Consider the following 20,266-nt stretch of genomic DNA (forward strand, 5'->3'; position numbering starts at 1 on the left):
AAAAATCACCTTCCCAAATTTATTAAAGAAAATGCAGTGATGGTAAATACCTGTAGAACATAGTCAATTTTCTGGAATTCTTCCCTTGAAGACATGACATTTCCAAACACATGCCAAAGCGTACATGGTTCCCAACTGTACTAAGTAGGTGAGAAGCTGAAATCCTAAAATGTTCATCTTCCAACTTTCCCCAGTCTGTGGTCTGTCTTTGGATCGGCAATAATCGCCTGAACGGCTACTATGGCTTCATTAATCTTTGTCTGTAGCTCTCTGAGCTCTTCTATATGCAGCAGTCGCAGAATTTGAGCAGCTTCATTAAGAACTGCATCTGTTTCATAAGAAACACTGCATTAATCAATAACGTTTGCATATATTCACTCATTTCCCCCAAATATTCAGTAAGTCTCTAAAAACAGTTTGAATTAAAACAAAATCACTTACTTACCTCCTGTGTCAAAACCAAGAATATGCTTGTCTAAAGCAACAGGCAAGCCCTTTAGAAAAAAAAGGACAAAAATCAGACTGTATAGTTATTCACCTCACCTCAAATTTTTCTCACCTCAAATTGAAAAGCAGCTAGCTATTATTTTAACCCTTTTAGCTGCAGTGGCAAGGTGCCTGAGAATTTTCTCTTTAAATTTGCCTTTTTATGAGTTAGTTTTTTCCTACTACAACTAGTTAGGAAAGAATGGCCTTTACATGTAGTGGGCAGCTAGTCCCATAACACATCCAATCCTTTAAGACCAGACATATGAAAGAATAGCTCTTTTTTGCAGAAGTGCTGTCACTACTGCTATGGAAGGAAGGTTGAGCAGGGCTGCCACTGTCACCGTTTCAGTTATAGTAAGCAGCAGTGTACCAGGCAAATAGGACTATTTTTGTGTGTGTGTGTGGTACGCGGGCCTCTCACTGTTGTGGCCTTTCCCGTTGCGGAGCACAGGCTCAGCGGCCATGGCTCATGGGCCCAGCCGCTCTGCGGCATGTGGGATCTTCCCAGACCAGGGCATGAACCTGTGTCCCCTGCATCGGCAGGCGGACTCTCAACCACTGTGCCACCAGGGAAGCCCAGGACTACTTTTAAGATGAATTTCCTCAAGCAAGTTTACTTCGGAGCACATTAATTTGCCTTTATGAATTGACCAAATCTAAAATATACATAGCTTTTTTCTGCAAGCATGATGTTTACCAGATTATATTAACTTTCAACAGTTCATTTAAAAGTTACTTTGAAGTCATCTAGGAAAATGAACAGAATCTAAACCATTTAGCTAACCAGTCAGCACCTGCATAGATATACCAGAGATGGTGACTATGGTGGCGCCAACCTGTATAAAGTTCACAATAACTATCAAATAAAAACGAGGACAGGCAGTCTAGACTTTCTGCTGATTATACTGTATAAAATCATCACCAGTTTTTAAAAAAAGTCACTATACTTTCAACAGTACAAATGCTAAGCTGTCACTACTCACTTCTTGCCTAATTATTAATGCAAATCTACCCAGACTCAAAATGCTTTAAAATCACTAGTAATACATCATACACATGAAGAAACAAATGGGTATGAAAATTCTGTTAGCAAAAAACTAGAGTAGAATTGTACTTGAGTAGCTTTCTGTGTCAGTCTGGTACCAGAGTTTCCGTTCTCCCTTCATCTGCCAACAGACCACCTAGGAACAGGCACCCCTGAAGATGACCACATGCCCCAAATGCTAGTTATGAACGATTGCAAACAAGAACACTCAACTATAGAACTCTTCCACTGTATTATTATAGCATAGTATCTTTTTTATTTTTTTTGCGGAACGCGGGCCTCTCACTGTTGTGGCCTCTCCCGTTGCAGAGCACAGGCTCTGGACGCGCAGGCTCAGCGGCCATGGCTCACGGGCCCAGCCGCTCTGTGGCATGTGGGATCTTCCCGGACCGGGGCAAGAACCCGTGTCCCCTAGCATCGGCAGCCGGACTCTCAACCACTGCGCCACGATGGAAGCCCAGCATAGTATCTTTTGAGATGACATTAAAGTTCAGATTTATTTGGAGCATTGAAAATAAGCTGAATTTTACTTTGCAAACAAGAGCAAAGAGATTTGGCTATGGCCTTATTTGCACTGCCTTCCAAACCAAAGGCATAATTTTGCTGAATGATGAATGATTTTATTATGCCATAACAATTTACTGTCTGTTCTATAGTGTGGGTGAAATAAGCTGATCTTTAATCCAATTTCCAGTGGCCTGATTCATACATAATTAATAAGCCAATAAGAAACTTTAAAAGAAACTGTCTTTCAGAGGAGACTACACTGCCCCGTCATTAATAACCTTAATACTGTTGGGCTTCGATAAAGATGGGATCAGAGGACAATTGGGGAATTGGAGGGTGACATAGACACAATAGAAGGACCAGGGTCCAGAATGTGGACTGTACCCAAGACCTTCATCTGTGTAGCAGGAAGGGGCATTATCAGACACCTGCAGCTGCTAACCCCTGAGGACATTCTCTGTACTGACCCATAGTCAAGAGGACTTCAGGGGCATTTGGGTTTCTAGGACAGTTCATCTAAAAATATCCTAGATTTATTAACAAGCTACATTTTTATGATTTATGCTAGGAAATAGAATAAACTGAGATTTCTCTGAAGAAACAAAAGTGTGAAGATAAAGACTTAAATAGAAAAGAAAATGAATTACTAAAAAAGAGAAGGTGTGTCCTGTTTTCTAGCAGTTAGTCAAAATAACCCAGTAAATTTCACAAGTGTTAAGTTCTTTGAAATAAACTTTAACTGGGCACATGCGGTGGTTTTGAACTGGTAGACTGTGGATATGCTATTGGAGGCTTCTTAAAAGTAATGAAGTGAGATAAACATGAAGTTCACTTTTCACTCAAAGATGACTGGATAGGGCTTCCCGGGTGGCGCAGTGGTTGAGAGCCCGCCTGCCGATGCAGGGGACATGGGTTTGTGCTCCAGTTCAGGAAGATCCCACATGCTGTGGAGCGGCTGAGCCCGTGAGCCATGGCCGCTGAGCCTGCGCATCCGGGGCCTGTGCTCCGCAACAGGAGAGGCCACAACAGTGAGAGGCCCACGTACCACAAAAAAAAAAAAAAAAATACTGGATACAGTTTGCTTCAGAATCAAATTCAATCCCACTGAAGTAAGCTATTCTTTCTCTGGGCAGTTCTAACACAGAATTGATATCTTAAGCATTCTCAGGTAAAGTTCAAACTTATGACAACCAAAAGAAACTTTCAGTAATAATTAATTTAAAATTTATTTAAATTAAAAAAACAGCATACCTCTTTCGTTTGATTTGCTTTAGCAACTGCATCCTGTGTCAGGCGCTCCTGGACCAAAATGCGAATTGCCTAAGAAATCCCAAAATAGTATTTTTACTTTTTATAGGCTGTCTGTTATCTTTTCTTCTCTGAGACTACAGAATAAGGATGCCCAATTTGATGAAATTAGAAATACCTAATTCATTAACAAACTCCCCAGCAAATTAAAAATTAAAAAAATAGCTACTGTAATGAAAGTTTTCACTTCTAGTATTTAATAATGTGGAATGATGTTCATAACAATTACGTTTTTTGAATAGGTAATTTGTGTGTGCTAAAATTTTTTTTTAAATAAAGAAGGACACATGGCGAAAAAGTATGTCTCCTTTCTACCCAAGCTTCAGCCATACTTTCAGAAAACAATTATTGCTACCAGATCCTTGTGTATACTCACAAGGCCTCTATCAAATTACAAGCACACTCAGGGATATATGCAAGTGCACGTGTGCGCGCGTGCACACGCACGCGCACACACACACACATATGTACCTTTGATACAAAGGGTAGCATATCATACACACTGTCCCTACTTTCTTCACTTTATTACAGTAAAATGTTTTCAGATCTTTCAAAGGACACATTTTTTTCATTAGCAAGGCATTTTACCACTGCAGACACAAATGCATACACGCACCTGCTCACACATAAAAAGTAAGATTTTTTAATGGAATTTTAATTAGTGGATGACAGTTGCAACCCCAAGATAAGTGTGAAAATTATTTTTAATAAAAACAAACCAAATGCTACATTTGAAAGAGAATTAAACCAATCTAACAGTAACTGCAAATGTATTTTACACAGTCCAGTTGCCAGTTAATGTATTGATTCTCACAGCTGCAATATGGATGTTTTCCATATTGTCATGTATTGTTTGAATGCTTCTTAAAATAACTCAAAAGGGCAAACATGCTAGGATTAGAGTTTTATAAAGCTTTTGATTATAACTGACTTATATTGTACTTTGGCACCCCAAATATGCTAGCATTGTCTGTTCTCCTCTCACTCAGTTTATGATTAAAGCTGACATAACCACCGTAGAACTGTTCCAAAGCAATTTCTATAATTGCCTGAGTAAGGAACAAGCCTTTGAAAGAGCTAAATTTCACTAAAAACAACTTTTGTCTCTTGGCATCCAATCTGAGTTGAGAAAATCTGAGTTAACACTCAGATTCAGTAAAGAGAATTGTAATAATCTAGGAATAGAACAGTTTTCCCATATTACAACTGTCATTTAATAAATACAATTCTAAAAAGGAGAATAAATTATGATCTCTTGTGGGTAGAGTGAAATTATTCAACTTCCTGCAAAGCAGTTTAAAGTAATTTAAAGCTCTTTAATTTCTCATAAAATCAATAATAATTTTTAAAATAACTTCCAAGTCTGGTAGTACCACTCCCCTGCCCCTCCCCTTCCCCCCACTAGACTATCAAAATTACTCAACATAAATCTTCTGAAGCATGAGTATATTTTTCCACCGAGAAATAAGAGGCCTCTTTTAGGCCATCAGGTTCCCTGCTGTAAGGTATGAACTGAGTGGCCTATCTAGGATGGGGGGCTTGGAGGACAGAAACATTCATTCCTCAAAGAGATTTGGGGGTATGTTTTTGACCAAATTCACCATTACAAGTTTGGCATTTTCCACAATCTTAATGAATACAGACCATGAATATTTAAAAGGACTGATTAAACAGAAGTGGGGTGATATAGGAAAAAAAATGGACCAGGACGTCCTTGGCGGTCCGGTGGTTAGGACTCTGCTTCCAATGCAGGGGGCGTGGGTTCGATCCCTGGTCAGGGAACTAAGATCCCAGATGCCATGTGGCCAAAAAAGAAAAGAATGGAGCATAAGGTCCAGTGCCTAGATTAAAATCCTGACTATCATTTTCTATGTCAGCTTGAACATTATTTATCTATTATCTTTAAGTCTCAGTTTCTTCATATACATATTTTAAAGACACTAGCATCCACCTCTAGGAATGTTGGGAGGATTGAATGAGTCATCTGTGCACAGTGGCAGGCACACAGTAAACATTCTTTGATATTAGTTGTTAGGTAAGCTAAAACCAATGAATTCAAGAAATCTGCTTTATGCCCCACATTCCTCCAACATTTTCCTCATTCTACCATAGATTTAAATATCAAACACAGTTATTTTTAGAAAATGAGGTTTTCCAGAGTTTTTGTCAAGAATCAAGAAATGAAGCTGACCTTAAGCATTACCAGGTAATCGTCATGACGCTGAATCTGAAGAAGGTTAGCCAAAGCCATTACACCAGCCTTAAAATCAGGATTATTTACTATAAAAGATTAAAAATGGAAACTTACAGCTCTGCAAGCATGTAATTACAAACGTATATGTAAACATATAAACTTAAAAAAAAATTTATTTTCTAGTAACAACAAATCTCTTTAATTTCTAAAATTGCTGCTGACAAAAGCAGTATGGGGTAAATCAGGTAAACTGATGAGATCAATGGTTTTCCTACTAATCAACCAAAGTGAACAATCCAATAAATGACTAAATTAACTCACATGAGGTTTGTTCTGTAACTTTCTCTGCAAGGCCCATTTATGTAACACTATTAATTAACCTTTCTTCCCAAAGCTATTAATTTTAATACACAGATTCCCTTCAATGGACAGTTTTCCCAAAACCTTTTCTCCAAGCAGCAGCTCTAGAGCATCCAAGCAGCTTATTAATTCATTAAGGGTAACTCATAAATTACAGGTCACAGTCAGTCAGTGAAAGAATATTTAACATATTATAATCTAAGTAATTAGAATCTTAATACTTTTAAAAGGAGAAAGAACTACTTAAAGACATCTGGGACTTAAAACAATGAAAAATTTTAACACTTGTCTCATACTGTCATTAGATTAGAAAAAATATTTTCTGCACCCAGGAAGGCAAACAATCACCACCATGATTAAATAAAATCAAAACCCCCAAGTTACTATGAGCAGATGAAAGAAGAGCATTTTCAGTTTCAGATATTCAGCTACAAGAGGAGGGAGAAAGCACACTATAACTGACAGGAAAAAACAGCACAGAGAATAAAATATCAACACAAATGTTGTCTGCATGAAACACTCTTAATCTACTACAACCAAATAAACCCAGACTTCATTCTAGGAAGTAAAAAACATTTAAGAAACCAAAAATGTTGATGATCATTTTTATGCATTTATAAACTTACCATCCAAATTGATCAATGGCTCTGCATTTTTAGCTGCATTGTCAGCGTTTTTTGTATTATCAGGTACCAAGTCCTTGTATTTTTCAGCTGTAAAAATAGGCAAAAATACAATTTGCAGAGCTTCAACTTAAGGTAAAACAAACATTGCTTATTTACTGAATTTAACTGAGCCAAACTGGTTATAAGCATAAGACAACCCAAGCATTCAAAAAAAAAAATGCTATAATAAATCTACTAGAAGACAATGTGACTAGCTTTTTAATTAAGCTGAAATGATTATCAGACACAAATATCTTTTCAATTTCTTAAAGTAAAACATTTCAAAAACTATCTAAATTTTAGAAGAGAAAGTCTGCTTTTCAGCTTCCTGTCAAACTTGGTAAGGGGAGAAGAATGGGAGAAGGGTAAGTATAGGTCACATGAGGTTAAATACAAACACACTAAGAAGTTTCTTCGCAAATCCTGTGAATGCTGTATACAAAACCAAAAACCTTGCTTTCTAAAAAAAATCACTTCAGGGCTTCCCTGGTGGCACAGTGGTTGAGAGTCCACCTGCCGATGCAGGGGACACGGGTTCGTGCCCTGGTCCGGGAGGATCCCACATGTCGTGGAGTGGCTGGGCCCGTGAGCCATGGCCGCTGGGCCTGCGCATCCGGAGCCTGTGCTCCGCAACGGGAGAGGCCACAGCAGTGAGAGGCCCGCATACCGCAAAAAGAAAAAAAAAAAAAAATCACTTCAAATACACCATCATATACAAACCTAAACTTATTTTATGGAGACTTAAAATGCAGAATTCCAAAAGGAGATTTTATTACTCTTACCTGAAAAATACTAAATAATATTTTAAAAGACTTTACAAATAAAAAAATTTATAGTAATTCACCAAACTTAAGGCCCAAAATGCCATCTTTGGCTATAGTGCTTATATGATTTGCTAATGGAAAAATAAAGGGAAAATAAAAGGATTAAAATTTAAATCAGACAGGAGTTAGCTTAAAGGAGCTACTGGCCAAACCTGGAACAATGTAAACATCAAAATACACGATGACAAAAAAGGATTAAGACCCACTGAGTAAAATAAGAATCCACATATCTACACTGATCTGAATAAACAAACAAACATAAACTGGTGAGAAGGGAAAGCTCTTCCTTATAGTGGAAAGGCAAAAAATAAATGCAGAGGAATGATGGAATTAGAAAAACACGTTCTAGTCATCATAATCAACATAATAATTGACTCAGGCAAAAATCATCAAATGTATACTAAAGCTAAGGTTTGAAGAGGAGAAGCATACAGAAATCATCTAATATCTCTCCACAAGATGTGTAATTTTTACACTGAAGAAAGCTTAACCAAGTGATCAGAATAACATGACCAGTATTCAGGCATATCACCAACACACGCCTCCTGATATGATGCACTTAAAAGAACACAACATCACTTCTGTGTTACTCTTAACAAAACTACAAACCCTGAATCTAATCATGAGGAAACATCAGACTCACTCAAACTGAAGGACATTCTACAAAATAAATGTCAGTGTCCTGAAGCATGACGACTAAGTAACTATTCCAGACTGTAGGAGACTAAAGAGACTAAGGAGAATGAATGTAACACATGATCCAGGACTGCTTTGGAGGTTTTTGTTTGCTTGTTTTTGCCATAAGGAACATTGAGACAAATGATGAAATGTGAATCTCATGTACAGATAACAGTAAAGAATTAAAGTTAATTTCCTGATTTTGATAAATGTACTGTAGCTATGTAAGACAATGACTTTTTTTAGGAAATGCACATAAGGGTAAAAGAGAAATCATTTACAACTTAGTGTCAAATGGTTTAGAAAAAATTAGGAGTATGTGTATATATAGAGAGAGAAGGATAAGGCAAATGAAGTAAACTGTTAATATCTGCAGAATCTGAGTATGGAAAAATTCTTTTTACTATTCTTGCAATCTTTCTGTAAATCTAAAATTATGTCAAAAGAGTTAAAAGAATTTAAGTCAGATTTTAATCACCTTAATTGACAAGCTAGCAAAAGGCTTTAAAAAACGTTAAGGCACAAACAATAAAAATTCACAATGGTTTTATCAAATAAGAATAAAAATTTTAAATAACTTAAAAGTCAAGAAGAATGCAACTTATTAATGTAAAACCATAAAAGCACAGCAGTGCCTCCTACCGATAAGGGGCAGTGTTTCTCATGCAAACTCAGTTTTTTTTAATACATTAAAGAAGACCATGCTATCACTGAGAAGTAACTGTACTTAACAGTAATACAGTCAACTACAAGGATACACAATCATATGGCATCTACTGTTCTTGGTACAACCTAGGTAACCTAAGTTGAAGTATTATAAAAATGGGACAAATGGACTAAATAAGGGTAAAACAGAAATAAACTGAGATGTGACTATAACTTTATGTGGGAATAGCTGAAAAACACTTGAAAAGCTGGAGAATACTTTGTTGCAAATTAACTAACAGAGTTCCTACCAACTCAGACCAGAACAGGCATATTTTGCTAAAGGTTCCATAGTAAAGAAAAAGTCTTTGAATTTTCCTTAAGATTTCTGCCATAAGGCATCTGAAACTTAAGTTTGAAGAACCAGCAAAAAAAACAGCTGGTTGATGCTCCACACCAGTATGTATAAACATTCATATATTGAATTTACCAAGCATTTATGGTTGATAAGCACATCTACTGTACACAAGAAACTATGTCAGGTACCGTGGCAGAGAGAATCATGACTGCTCCCTCCCTCGCAAAAAAATGTCCATATTCCAATCCCTGGAACTTATGAATATGGTATCTTACACGGCAAAAGGGACTTTGTGGATGTGATTAAATTAAGGACCTTGAAATTGGGGGTATAGGGGTTATCCTGGATTACCTAGGTGGGCCCAATGTAACCAAAGCATCCTTATAAGAGGGAGGCAGGAAGGTCAGTCAGAGAAGATGTGACAATGAGAGCAGAATCACAGAGTTTAGAAGATGATATTCTGCTAGATTTGAAGATAAAGGGGCCAGAGTCACAGAATGCAGGCAGCCTCTAGAAGATGGAAAAGACAAGGAAACGGATCTTCCCCTAGAGCCTCCAAAAGGAACCAACCCAGTCGACAAATTGACTTCAGTCCTAATACAGATGTTGGACTTCTGACCTCCAAAACTGTAAGATAATAAACAGTCTTTTAAGTCACTGAGTTTGTGGTAATTTGTTACAGCGGCAACAGGAAACTAATAGAGGTACCATGTAGGAAACAAAGCTGAGTATCAGCTTACAATTTAGTGGCGCAAGTAAGACATAAGCAAAATGGAAAGTGGCGAATGACTTAAAAAGCTATAGGGTTAAATGGGAAAGCAATGGTTTCTGAATACGTAAAAGGAACTATCGTTTGGAAACAAAGTGTAGCATTCTAAAACATTTATGTTTCAAAAACTTAGCTTGGTGGGCCATGTGGATGAGACTAGAGGGTGACATAGATGGGAGACTAGTATGAAAGACATTCCAATAATCTCAGGAAAAAGTGGCAAGAGCTTGAATTAGGGCGACAGCAGTGAGGATGGAGAAGGAAAGATATGACAAGGGAAAAAAGGATGGAACAGAATGAGAGGAAAAGGGAGAGGCCAAAGACATTAAAAAGGCTTCAAACGTAAATCATTAAGAGGACTGGAACTGACAGTCCCATGAAAGAGAACAACATAAATGCAGGGGATGGAGGTAAAGTAAGATAATCAGATCTTACATTCAGATGTTAGCAGGCCTTTCAAACTGAAATGGCCTGAGAGAAAACAGTTTATTGGAAAACTATTTTTACTACAGGTACTAACATTCAAAACCTTCCAATGATACAAGTATCTGTAATAAAATAACATTAAACAATAATAATAAATATATTTTGGCCTATAGTGCAAATTTGCATTAGATGTATATTTCAGTCTCTTGTGAAATTACCTGCTGCAACCAACACTTGAAATCCTATCAATTCTGGGACAGCAGCAACAAGTGAACTTGAAAGGCTAAGGTACAGACTGAAAGATGGCAAATTCACCAAAGTAATGTGACATTGTGAGAAGACATTCAATTAGCCTTCTTCTTCAGAAGACATCGCCTTCAAATTCTAAAAGAAAAATCTAAATACCAATGGAAACCAGTGCTTTTAATATCTTATGAGAGTAAGGAGACTCTCTAATTTTAGAAAAGAAAATTCTTTCCTAGACAATTTGGGAGCTGGATACAGAAGAATAATTACAAAAAGTAAATTTTTAAACAGATGCTGTAAAGTGAGATGAGGATGTACAAAACTTAAAATGAACCAAAGGTAAAACAATGTAAGACAAACTGGCAAGTTCCCTACATTTTTACACTCCTTTCCCACCTTTCCTCTCTCTCTCTTTAAAACAGACATTCCCCACAAAACATACCATTATCTCCATATTCAAGTCTAACAGCTAAACCAAGAAGCCAGTCGATTGCTTCTGGTCGATCTTGAATCTTGAAAGGACAGTTAACATCTCTGAGATACTGTAAGGGGAATAAAAAGTCTGGTTTCATTATTACTATAAAGTCACAAAATAAAAAAATGGTAGAGTTGAAAGAGACCTTGGTTTGGATCTCTAAGAATTTCTTATAACATTTACATTACTAAATCTTTGATGCAATTATATAACCCAAAGGAAGGAAACACTTAAGTGTACCACTCAGGGAAAAAAAATGAAGTAGGCCCATCATGCTTTTTGAAATTTTTACTTTTGCAGATTCCAGATAGGGCACCACTGCCTAGATGTAGAATAACTTCATTTTGTAGATGAGAAAACTGAAGCCTAGAGGTCAACACTTGCTGACAATTATACGACTTAAATCGGGGAGCTGAATCTAAACTTTCTGATTCCAGGTCTCAATACACATAGAGCAGGTATATAAAAAGGACTTTAATTAAAAAGGAGGATATACCAAAAACCCCAAACAAAACAAAACCAATTATTATCTAAACCTTAGCTTTCATATCGTGGAAATGCTTTTGAATAGAGTAAGCCATGTGACATACAAGCGTTTTGAATAAATGTCAGAAGCTGCATATTCAAATGAGTATGTCCTTAAACTAAGTCTCTTAGGAACTTAAAATCTAATTCCACCAACAATGACATTACTCAAAACTTCTGGAACTCCTTTTTGGAAATTCTTTGGGGGATAATTAATGAATCAGCACTTTTTAGCCGTCACTTATTTTCTAATCAAAAATTTTATTCCCCTGCTTTAAAAAAAAAGCACCTCATTCACAAGATTTAGTCATGATGCAAAAAGCAAATCCATGTTCAAAGTATTAAAAAACTGTCAATATTAAGGATATTCAAAAGATGTCTCCTGATCTAAAAGTATTTCCAAAAGAAGTTCCAAATATACTTTAGGCAATGACATCATCATTCCAAAGAAACCACCTTGAAAGATAATATCTGTGTAAGTTCCAATATATTTATCTTTAGGTTATACTACTTTACTGTCATTTCTGGGTGTTTTTCATCAGAAAGTTTTTCATATTCTTCAATACCCTTCCACATGTGGAACTCTGTATTGTCTTGTACACGTGAGCGGGCCATCGTAGATGTAATAGGAGAAATATAAAATCCTAACAATATATTTCAAAGTCTTAAGAAGCCTATCAAAAATTTCAAAAATACTCTTGAAGGGCAAAGGAAAATAATCCAGTAGTAGCAATAATAGTAGTAGAGGCAGGGAAATTAATAAACATATAGCACTTGCTATGGTCCAGGCACCTCTGTGAAAAGGTACATAGGTATGTTTCAATAACAATACATACCACTCCTATGAGATAGATACCACTGTCATCCCCATTTATTGATAACAATACTGAGCCACAGAATGGTTAATAAACTTGCCCATTGTCAGAGGCAGTATGTAACTTACACAATCCTCTAATTCATAAAACTAGAAACTTAGGTACCTAAACACCAGTAAATGAAAATTTAGTCACTTTTCATATTCTTTTATTTAACATTTTTATTGGAGTATAACTGCTTTACAATGTTGTGTTAGTTTCTGCTGTACAACAAAGTGAATCAGCTATTCGTATACGTATATCCCCATATCCCCTCCCTCTTGCATCTCCCTCCCACCCTCCCTATCCCACCCCTCTAGGTGGTCACAAAGCACTGAGCTGATCTCCCTGTGCTATGCAGCTGCTTCCCACTAGCTATCTGTTTTACATCTGGTAGTGTATATATGTCAATGCTACTCTCCCACTTCGTCCCAGCTTCCCCTTCCCCCTCCTCGGGTCCTCAAGTCCATTCTCTATATCTGCGTCTTTATTCCTGTCCTGCCCCTAGGTTCATCAGAACCTGTTTTTTTTTTTTTTTTTAGATTCCGTATATATGTGTTAGCATATGGTATTTGTTTTTCCCTTTCTGACCTACTTCACTCTGTATGATAGCCTCTAGGTCCATCCACCTCACTACAAATAACTCAATTAAAAATATGGAACACTTCACGAATTTGCGTGTCATCCTTGTGCAGTGGCCATGCTAATCCTCTCTATATTGTTGCTCCAATTTTAGTATATGTGCTGCCGAAGTGACCATTACTTTTCATATTCTTAAAGGAAGAGAGCTCGTCAAAGTAATAGAGCTAATAAAAATGTTTAATGTAAATAATGATACTGTAAAATGTAATTTTTATTCTAATTTGAAAACAACTCTGTTTTCTGCAAAAACATTACTAAAATTAAACTAGGTCAACAGGAAAGTTATTCCAGCCACAAAAATAAGATAACACACGCAGATCTTTTCAGGATTATTTCTATTGTACGTAACAAGGGACAACTGTGTATGTTAAAAATAAGCAAAAACAAGACATAATCTTAGTTTTCAAGTGTGTCAATAACGTCTTATTTTAATATAATACTCTAACTGTATCTCTGCTATATTTTTAATGTAATGTAAAAATTCTGATTTTTGCCATTTTTACTATTTAGAGAATATGTGTCACTGTTTATTTAAGAAGTCTCAGTGTTTCTGGACAAAACTATTTCTTCCCTTTTTTTTGAGTGTCTACTTGTTCCATTACCTTTATTAGTTAACAGTCTATAAAGTTAGTTTTCAATGGGCAGAGGGCTAGTCAGGTATAGGACCCTAAAAGATGTGAATACAGAGTAAGTTTTGCTATAGAGAAAATGCAGAAATGAATATTCATATATCATTCATTTACATACATACACATATATGTATACAAATAAACACACACAAATATATAAATTCATGAAACAAACAGGTCTCTCTACTGTATGTCAGGCACACATCTAAGTACTGGGGATAAGCGCCTCCTCTCCAGCTACATAAGCTTAAAGCTGACAGTTTCGAGTAACCAGGGATTGGTTGGGAAAGGTGAGGAGTGGGAAGACTAGTCCAGTCATATCACCTAAAACTGTGGTAGCTGCCCAGTTGGGTCAAGTTCAAACTCTTGATGGCACATGAGCTTTCCTCTCTCCTCAGCCTACTCTATACTCCCCTCCACCCTCATGCCTAATGATTCACCATACTATTTCTATCTAATACTGAATGTTTGGTAGGAAGAGATAATATAATCTGCTTTAAAAACAAAAAAACATGGTAAGAAAAAAGTAAAATCCCTGAAGTCTAGCTTTTCTAACACTGATCATTATTAGTGTTATTTATTTTAAAAGAACACAGTAATTTTAAGCTTTCCTGTCTTCATATAATTTTTAGACAAGCTCTCTGTACGTTTTATTTTACTTTCTAATTCATTACCTTTTCAAAGAACTTGGGCCAGTCACTGCTGTGGATGTTTCTTAAATTACCTCTGTCTTCAATCTTGTAGTGTCTGATTTTCTGGTCTTCGAGCCAAACAATAAAGTTTCTAAATTCTGTTTCATCTGCAATAAAAACACCATATAAATCACGAGAAGCACTAGGTAACAGGTAAAACACTTCCTTCACAAACAGTCTTGTGGAATTTTTTTTTTTTAACTCCAAAATTATAAGTTACTTGAGCTGCTTGAAGTAGGAGTTGAAAGTGCAGACTTTGGATTGACTTATGTTCATATCCTGGCCTGAATTCAAATTGACTCCAGACATTTAGTGGTTGTGTGAAATTGGGCTAATTACCTAAATTTTCCAGGCCTCAGATTCTTGAGTTACAAAATGGGGAGTAATAGTAAGACTTACCTCATAGGGTTGTTATGAAGATTAAATAAAATATTTAAGGATCAAAACAGTGTCTAGCACACAGTTTTGCTATTTAAGTGTCAGTTATTATTCCAGTTCCTATGGGGAAGAGGAGGAAGGACTGGGCCGGGTTAAATTTACAGCAATCATAACGTACAAGAAATTAAATGGCAAACAGAAAGAAGATACTGACTCCCATTGTCTTTTACTGTTATGGCACATTAAACGCATTCATGAAAAAGTACAGATGTTGTTTCATTTAATCCTCCCACACCATTTCGAGGTAGGTAATATCCCGATTTTACCAGTGAAAAAACCTGAGGCTCAAAGATTCAAATTCAGATCTAAGCTCTACTACCCCTGAACCTTTTTTCTTACATAAAAGGCAAAGCAGAAAAACAAGTTTCTATAAATTGACATGCTTCTACATACAGATCAACAAAACTCTGCTATCCTGCTTGGAAATTATTTTCAATTACAAAATTCAAGCTTGAATTCAAATTCAGGCCTCCCTTATGAAGTCTTGAGACTTATACAATGGTCTGAACATCCCAGGGTGTGCTTGATCACTTTCAAACTTATTAGTCTACCACAGGCCAAGAACTCTGGAAGAAAATGAATAGTGGGTAGTAGGTGAGTAGCAGTGGGGAGCAATGTTAATACTTCTTACAATTTTAATGCTGTGAATTACCAAATACCTTTGTATTTACAATTCAACCGCCCCGCTCGTCTGCTATTAACTTTTTTTGCACGACTCGCACACTGTCATTAGCTCGTTCCTATACGCGCTTGCCCCGACACTGTCAGTCCTGGACTTCGTTCTATCTCGAGCTCAAACTGCCGGATGGGCTCCCACTGCCCCCACCCCACCCCTTAGTTCCCAAGGGGCAATGAACGAGTCTTCAAGTTACTCAGCATCTTCCTCGGATTCCACCACTGTGCTGGCCCCCAACAGGTGCTCAAGGTATCGCCCAATCACCCGGAAGCCACGGGGCTGAAGGGCTACGTCAAAAAGCGAAGACTTTCCCTCTAGAGCGCTGAGGGTGCGGGCGAGGGGGGGTGGGCGTGGGGTCTGGAGTTCAGCAAGTGCAGAAAGTGCTGATGCCGAGGCAAGAGCGGGTGGCGGGGCTCTGAAGCCGGGGAAGGAAGGCGGAAAGCAGAGGTGTTTGGCGGCCGGGAAGAGAGGAGTCCAGGGGAGACAAGGCCGCGGACGGTCCGGGTGGGGAGCCCAGGTGCCGGCGCTGAGAGAACGGCGGCCCGGCGGCGGGGAAGCGGGGGGGGAATCACTGACGCGCGGCGGGCCCGGGACCGCCTCCTCACCTTTGCAGTTGAAGCCGGCAGGGTTGTGGTAGTCGAGGGCCGTCAGCTTGCGTCGGAACATGGTGCCCGCTGCTCGCTCCGGTCCCCCAGGCTGCGGCCGGGAGAGGAGAGGCGAGGCGGAGCGGGCGGCACAGACACCGGCGACGCGGCGAGAGGGCGGGCGGGCGCCGGGCGCTCCGAAATGACGGCGGCCTTAGCCAATCGTAGCTTAGGGACGGCCGCCGCCGGCCAATGCCCACCAATCGCGGCTCCGGCTGCGAAGGCGGGGCCACGTCGGGGCACGTCGACGCTCAAATAAACTTTATTGTCAGCCTCCTAGTTGTACAATAGGCAGAAAGCAACTGAGAAGCCAGTTACCTCTTGCTTTCCTCGGCGTCTTGATCATGCAAACTGTTTACTATTTTCAGTGCATTCATTCATTCATTTAATTATTATATGCCTCCTACATAATAGACGCTCTTCTAACACTGCTAATGCAAAGACTTTTAGCAAGGTCCCTTTACGACTCGTTGGGAGTGACCCACAGGTAAACATACAACTGTAATACTGTGTGAGAGTTCCAGACATCACCAGCAGCCAGAATCTTGAAGCCAGAAACCTGGACTTATTCTTTACTCCCTCTTACTGAAGTTACAACATCCACTAGTTCATTGATTTCTGCTGTTCTCTCTCATGTCTCTCTCAAATCCCTCATCTTCTCCCAACCCCACTGATGCTGCCTCAAATCAGGCCCTCATCATTTTTGCTTACTCTAATTGATTTCTTAGGTCCAGTCTTGCCTTCTCCAATCCATTCCCCCACACAGCAATGATACTGATTTTCTAAAACAAAAACCTGTCCATAACAGTTGAATGCTTAGAATCTTTTAGTGGGTCCTCGTTGCCTTCTAGTAATAATCAAAACTTTTATTTAACACCCTTTCGGATCCAGTCCCATCTGCTTTCAGACACTGGAGAGACAACAGTGAGCAAGACAGACCAAGCTTCTACTTTCATGAAGTTTAAAAGGCCCTTGAGGGAAAACAAGCAATAAACAGACACACAGACACACTCTTTTGCAGTCAAAAGGGTAACTTGTTTGAGGGAAGAGGATGTACAAAGGGAAGGAGTGAGCAGCAGCACGGCCCAGAGGGGCTAGAGCTTATGGGAGCTGGAGGGTAGGAGAGAATGACAGCTGATGAGACTTGGACAGAGGCAAGGACCCGATCAAGAAAGACCTTTCATGCCACACTAAGGTAAAAAGTGGGGGAAAGCAGCTTTTCAATTTTATTTTCTGGAATTGACTCTTTAGTGCAAAAAACTAAGTTGTTTGCTCCTAACCATGTCTATTTCAGGCCCAAAGTTATGAGCCACTTGAAACTCCGGTCATCACCACCAGGTGTGAGAAGATTGGAAGAGGATTCAGACACAGAGAAGGCTGCAGGGACCCCCAGACTCGAGCAGGGGTTAAAGCTAATTTTGGAAAAGACGTATAGCAGATTATAAGCATTCAACTTCTTTTTTATTTACAAACCATTTTGTCTTTTTTTCCTGCATTTGGCCTACCTTGAATGAAGTGTCCAACAAGAAGTGAATCTTAGACAATTCCATTTCTGAAGACCGAGCCCTCTAAGTATTTACGTCAAGAAGGGGAAGTAGGGGCTTCCCTGGTGGCGCAGTGGTTGAGAGTCCGCCTGCCGATGCTGGGGACACGGGTTCGTGCCCCGGTCTGGGAGGATCCCACATGCTGCAGAGTGGCTGGGCCCGTGAGCCATGGCCGCTGAGCCTGTGCATCTGGAGCCTATGCTCTGCAACGGGAGAGGCCACAACAGTGAGAGGCCTGCGTACCGCAAAAAAAAAAAAAAAAAAAAAAAGAAGGGGAAGTCGACTTTTATTATCAGATGACCTGAACTCCAATCTAATAGCTGAGCAGGGGGGTTGATAGGTCATTAATCCATCTGTTTAATTATTCAACAAAGTTGTTCAATATTGTCTGTGTGCCAGGCAGTCTTCTAGGCATTTTGGATGCACCTGTGAACTTTTACACAGAAACCTCTGCCCTCGGAGAGCTTGCCATCTGGCAAGGGAAGATGAGCAATATAATTATAAATAAGTAAATTATTTCATATTTTAGAAGGCAGTAAGTCCTATGGGAAAGTCATAAGATAAGAGGAATAGGAGGGGAGGTGGGGACAGTGGAGGCAGTGGGAAACGATGCAGCTTGCAGTTTTCAACAGGATGGTCAGGTTAGGCCTCATTGAGAAGGTAAATGTAGAGATGTAAGGAGGTAAGGAAGTTAGCCACATGAATAAATGGGGGAAGACAGTTCTAGTAGAGTACTCAGTGTAAACGAGAGATGGGGAAGGTTTATATATTTTTAAATAATTGAAAAATCAAAAGAATATTTCAGGACACATGACAATTATATGAAATTCAAATTTTGTGTCCCTAAATAAAGTGGTATTGGAACACAGCCACACCCATTTGCTTACTGACTGCTCTGGTGCTATAAGCATAGAGCTGAATGGCTATGACAGAGACACATGGCTCACAGAGCCTAGAATATTTGCAAGAGTTCATATTGGTTTCAGAAATGCAGAGGAGGCAATGTCAACATTATTACCAGGCCAACGCATTATCAAGTCAGACAACAAATCAGAGATACAGGTTGCTCTTTGAGGTTATTTTCACAACTTGCAACATTTTTTTAAAGTCTTAGCAGTTTTTACTAGTCCCCTTTGTTCAAATTATTCTTCCGAAGACAACAGAATAAGTTGGTAACAAGTCTCTATCACACAGAAAGACAAGTTTGATATTCTAATGAATGCTGTCAATTTAATGCCCCATTAAATCAGATCTTTTTTAACAAGATGTAAATGCAGAGAGGTCTTCATTCTTCCTTGGGAGAGAACATCTCCTTCGTCTCTTTCTGAGACTCTTCTGTTAATTATGAAGACTTGCACCTTTTTTTTTTTTTTTAGGTCAGGCTCTGGAATTTCATGATTTAACATTAAAAGCAAAAAGCAGGCCAGTGAATCTCAATTTTAATGGTAGAAATGGAATAGGAATGAATAGGAATTTCCTTAGTCCTATACAGGGAGCATGAAGGATTCACCTTCCATACTTGATACTCAGGAGAAAAGCTTGCCTGACAATGAAAGCAACACAAAGAAAACAGAGCCAAGAGGTAGAAAAAGACAATTCCTGAAAATGTCTTGCTTTTCAGATATGTGAGCCCATAAATTCCTTTGGGTGCTTGATCCAGGTTGGGTTAGGGTTTTGTCACTTATGATTGAAATAGTCTTAACATGAAGACAGAGGCCAGAGAGAGTCAAAAGAAACAATCCAGAGCCGGTGGGACTCAGCATGGGATAAGCCGGGGATGGCTTAAAGGTGACCTCGGGAATGTCACACATCAGAGAATTGAAGAATGGTAGATGCAGGCATAGAAGCAGGAGCATCGGTACAAATGACCCAGCTGGGGAACATGAGGAATCACGTTCAGGACCTACTGAGTTTGAGGTGATGGTTGATGTAAATGTGAAGGAAACCAGAATATGTCACCGCCAAATAGGTGTACCTCTGTGACATAAAAATTATTTTGAGCTGAAGGCAATTGAGAAGCAACAAACCCAGAAAAAGCTCCCCTTTTTTTGCCTAAAGGCAGGTTATAAATTCTCCTTTTACTAGAGGTAGATTCTCATCAGCCCAGAGATGCAACAGAGAAATCTGCAAACAAACCTTCCTCCATTAGTTTCCTCCCATGTATTTATCTTCCCTCCTTAGTTGGCTACCCTTGGAAGACTAAAACTGCTCTGTCCTGTTATTTCTCTACAAATGTACTGTTCTCTGTCGAAAATGTTCTGTAAGCTGGAATTCTAAGCTGCCATTTTGAGTTACTTTTGGTTTAGGTTCTCCTGCATGATGCGTGCTGCACGTGTTAATAACTGGATTGCTTTTCTCTGGTTAACCTGTTTTTGTTGTTGTTGTTGTTACAGGGGTTTCAGCCAAGAACTCAGAGGACAGAGGGAGAATTATGATGTTTCTTCGCTTACACCCGTGAACACTCCTGAGATTCAGGAGTGAGCTTGAGTGAGTGGTCCAGGCGAGAGATGTCAACTGAGGAGCTGTCGGTGTAAAGCTGTAGTTGAACCGTGAGGATGGGCTTCCTGAGAAACCACGGAAAGAATAGAGGGTGCTGGTGACTGCATCCTAGGAAAACCCGGTATTCCTAGTTA

At 38.9% G+C, this 20,266-nt stretch overlaps 1 protein-coding gene and 1 non-coding gene across 3 annotated transcripts; both read right to left on the reverse strand.

Moving 5' to 3' along the window:
- Positions 1-5: 5 nt before the first annotated feature.
- On the reverse strand, positions 6-16,213 carry RTRAF (RNA transcription, translation and transport factor). Of its 2 annotated transcripts, XM_067735837.1 has the most exons (8): positions 16,051-16,212; positions 14,314-14,438; positions 10,957-11,056; positions 6,530-6,616; positions 5,541-5,629; positions 3,293-3,361; positions 446-494; positions 6-328 (listed from the first exon to the last, which is right to left on the reverse strand). In XM_067735837.1, exons 1-8 carry the CDS (start codon positions 16,109-16,111, stop codon positions 174-176), a joined length of 735 nt encoding a protein of 244 aa, XP_067591938.1. In that variant the 5' UTR covers positions 16,112-16,212; the 3' UTR covers positions 6-173. The 2 variants fall into 2 exon arrangements, with proteins under 2 accessions (XP_067591938.1, XP_067591947.1); XM_067735846.1 differs by lacking the exon at positions 3,293-3,361 and having other exon boundaries at positions 16,051-16,213.
- LOC137207235 (U6 spliceosomal RNA) lies at positions 13,019-13,128 on the reverse strand. Its single transcript, XR_010934995.1, has one exon. It is a non-coding gene; the product is annotated as a U6 spliceosomal RNA (small nuclear RNA).
- Positions 16,214-20,266: the final 4,053 nt, after the last annotated feature.

This window comes from Pseudorca crassidens, chromosome 1 (assembly GCF_039906515.1).
Source record: "Pseudorca crassidens isolate mPseCra1 chromosome 1, mPseCra1.hap1, whole genome shotgun sequence".
Taxonomy (NCBI): domain Eukaryota; kingdom Metazoa; phylum Chordata; class Mammalia; order Artiodactyla; family Delphinidae; genus Pseudorca; species Pseudorca crassidens.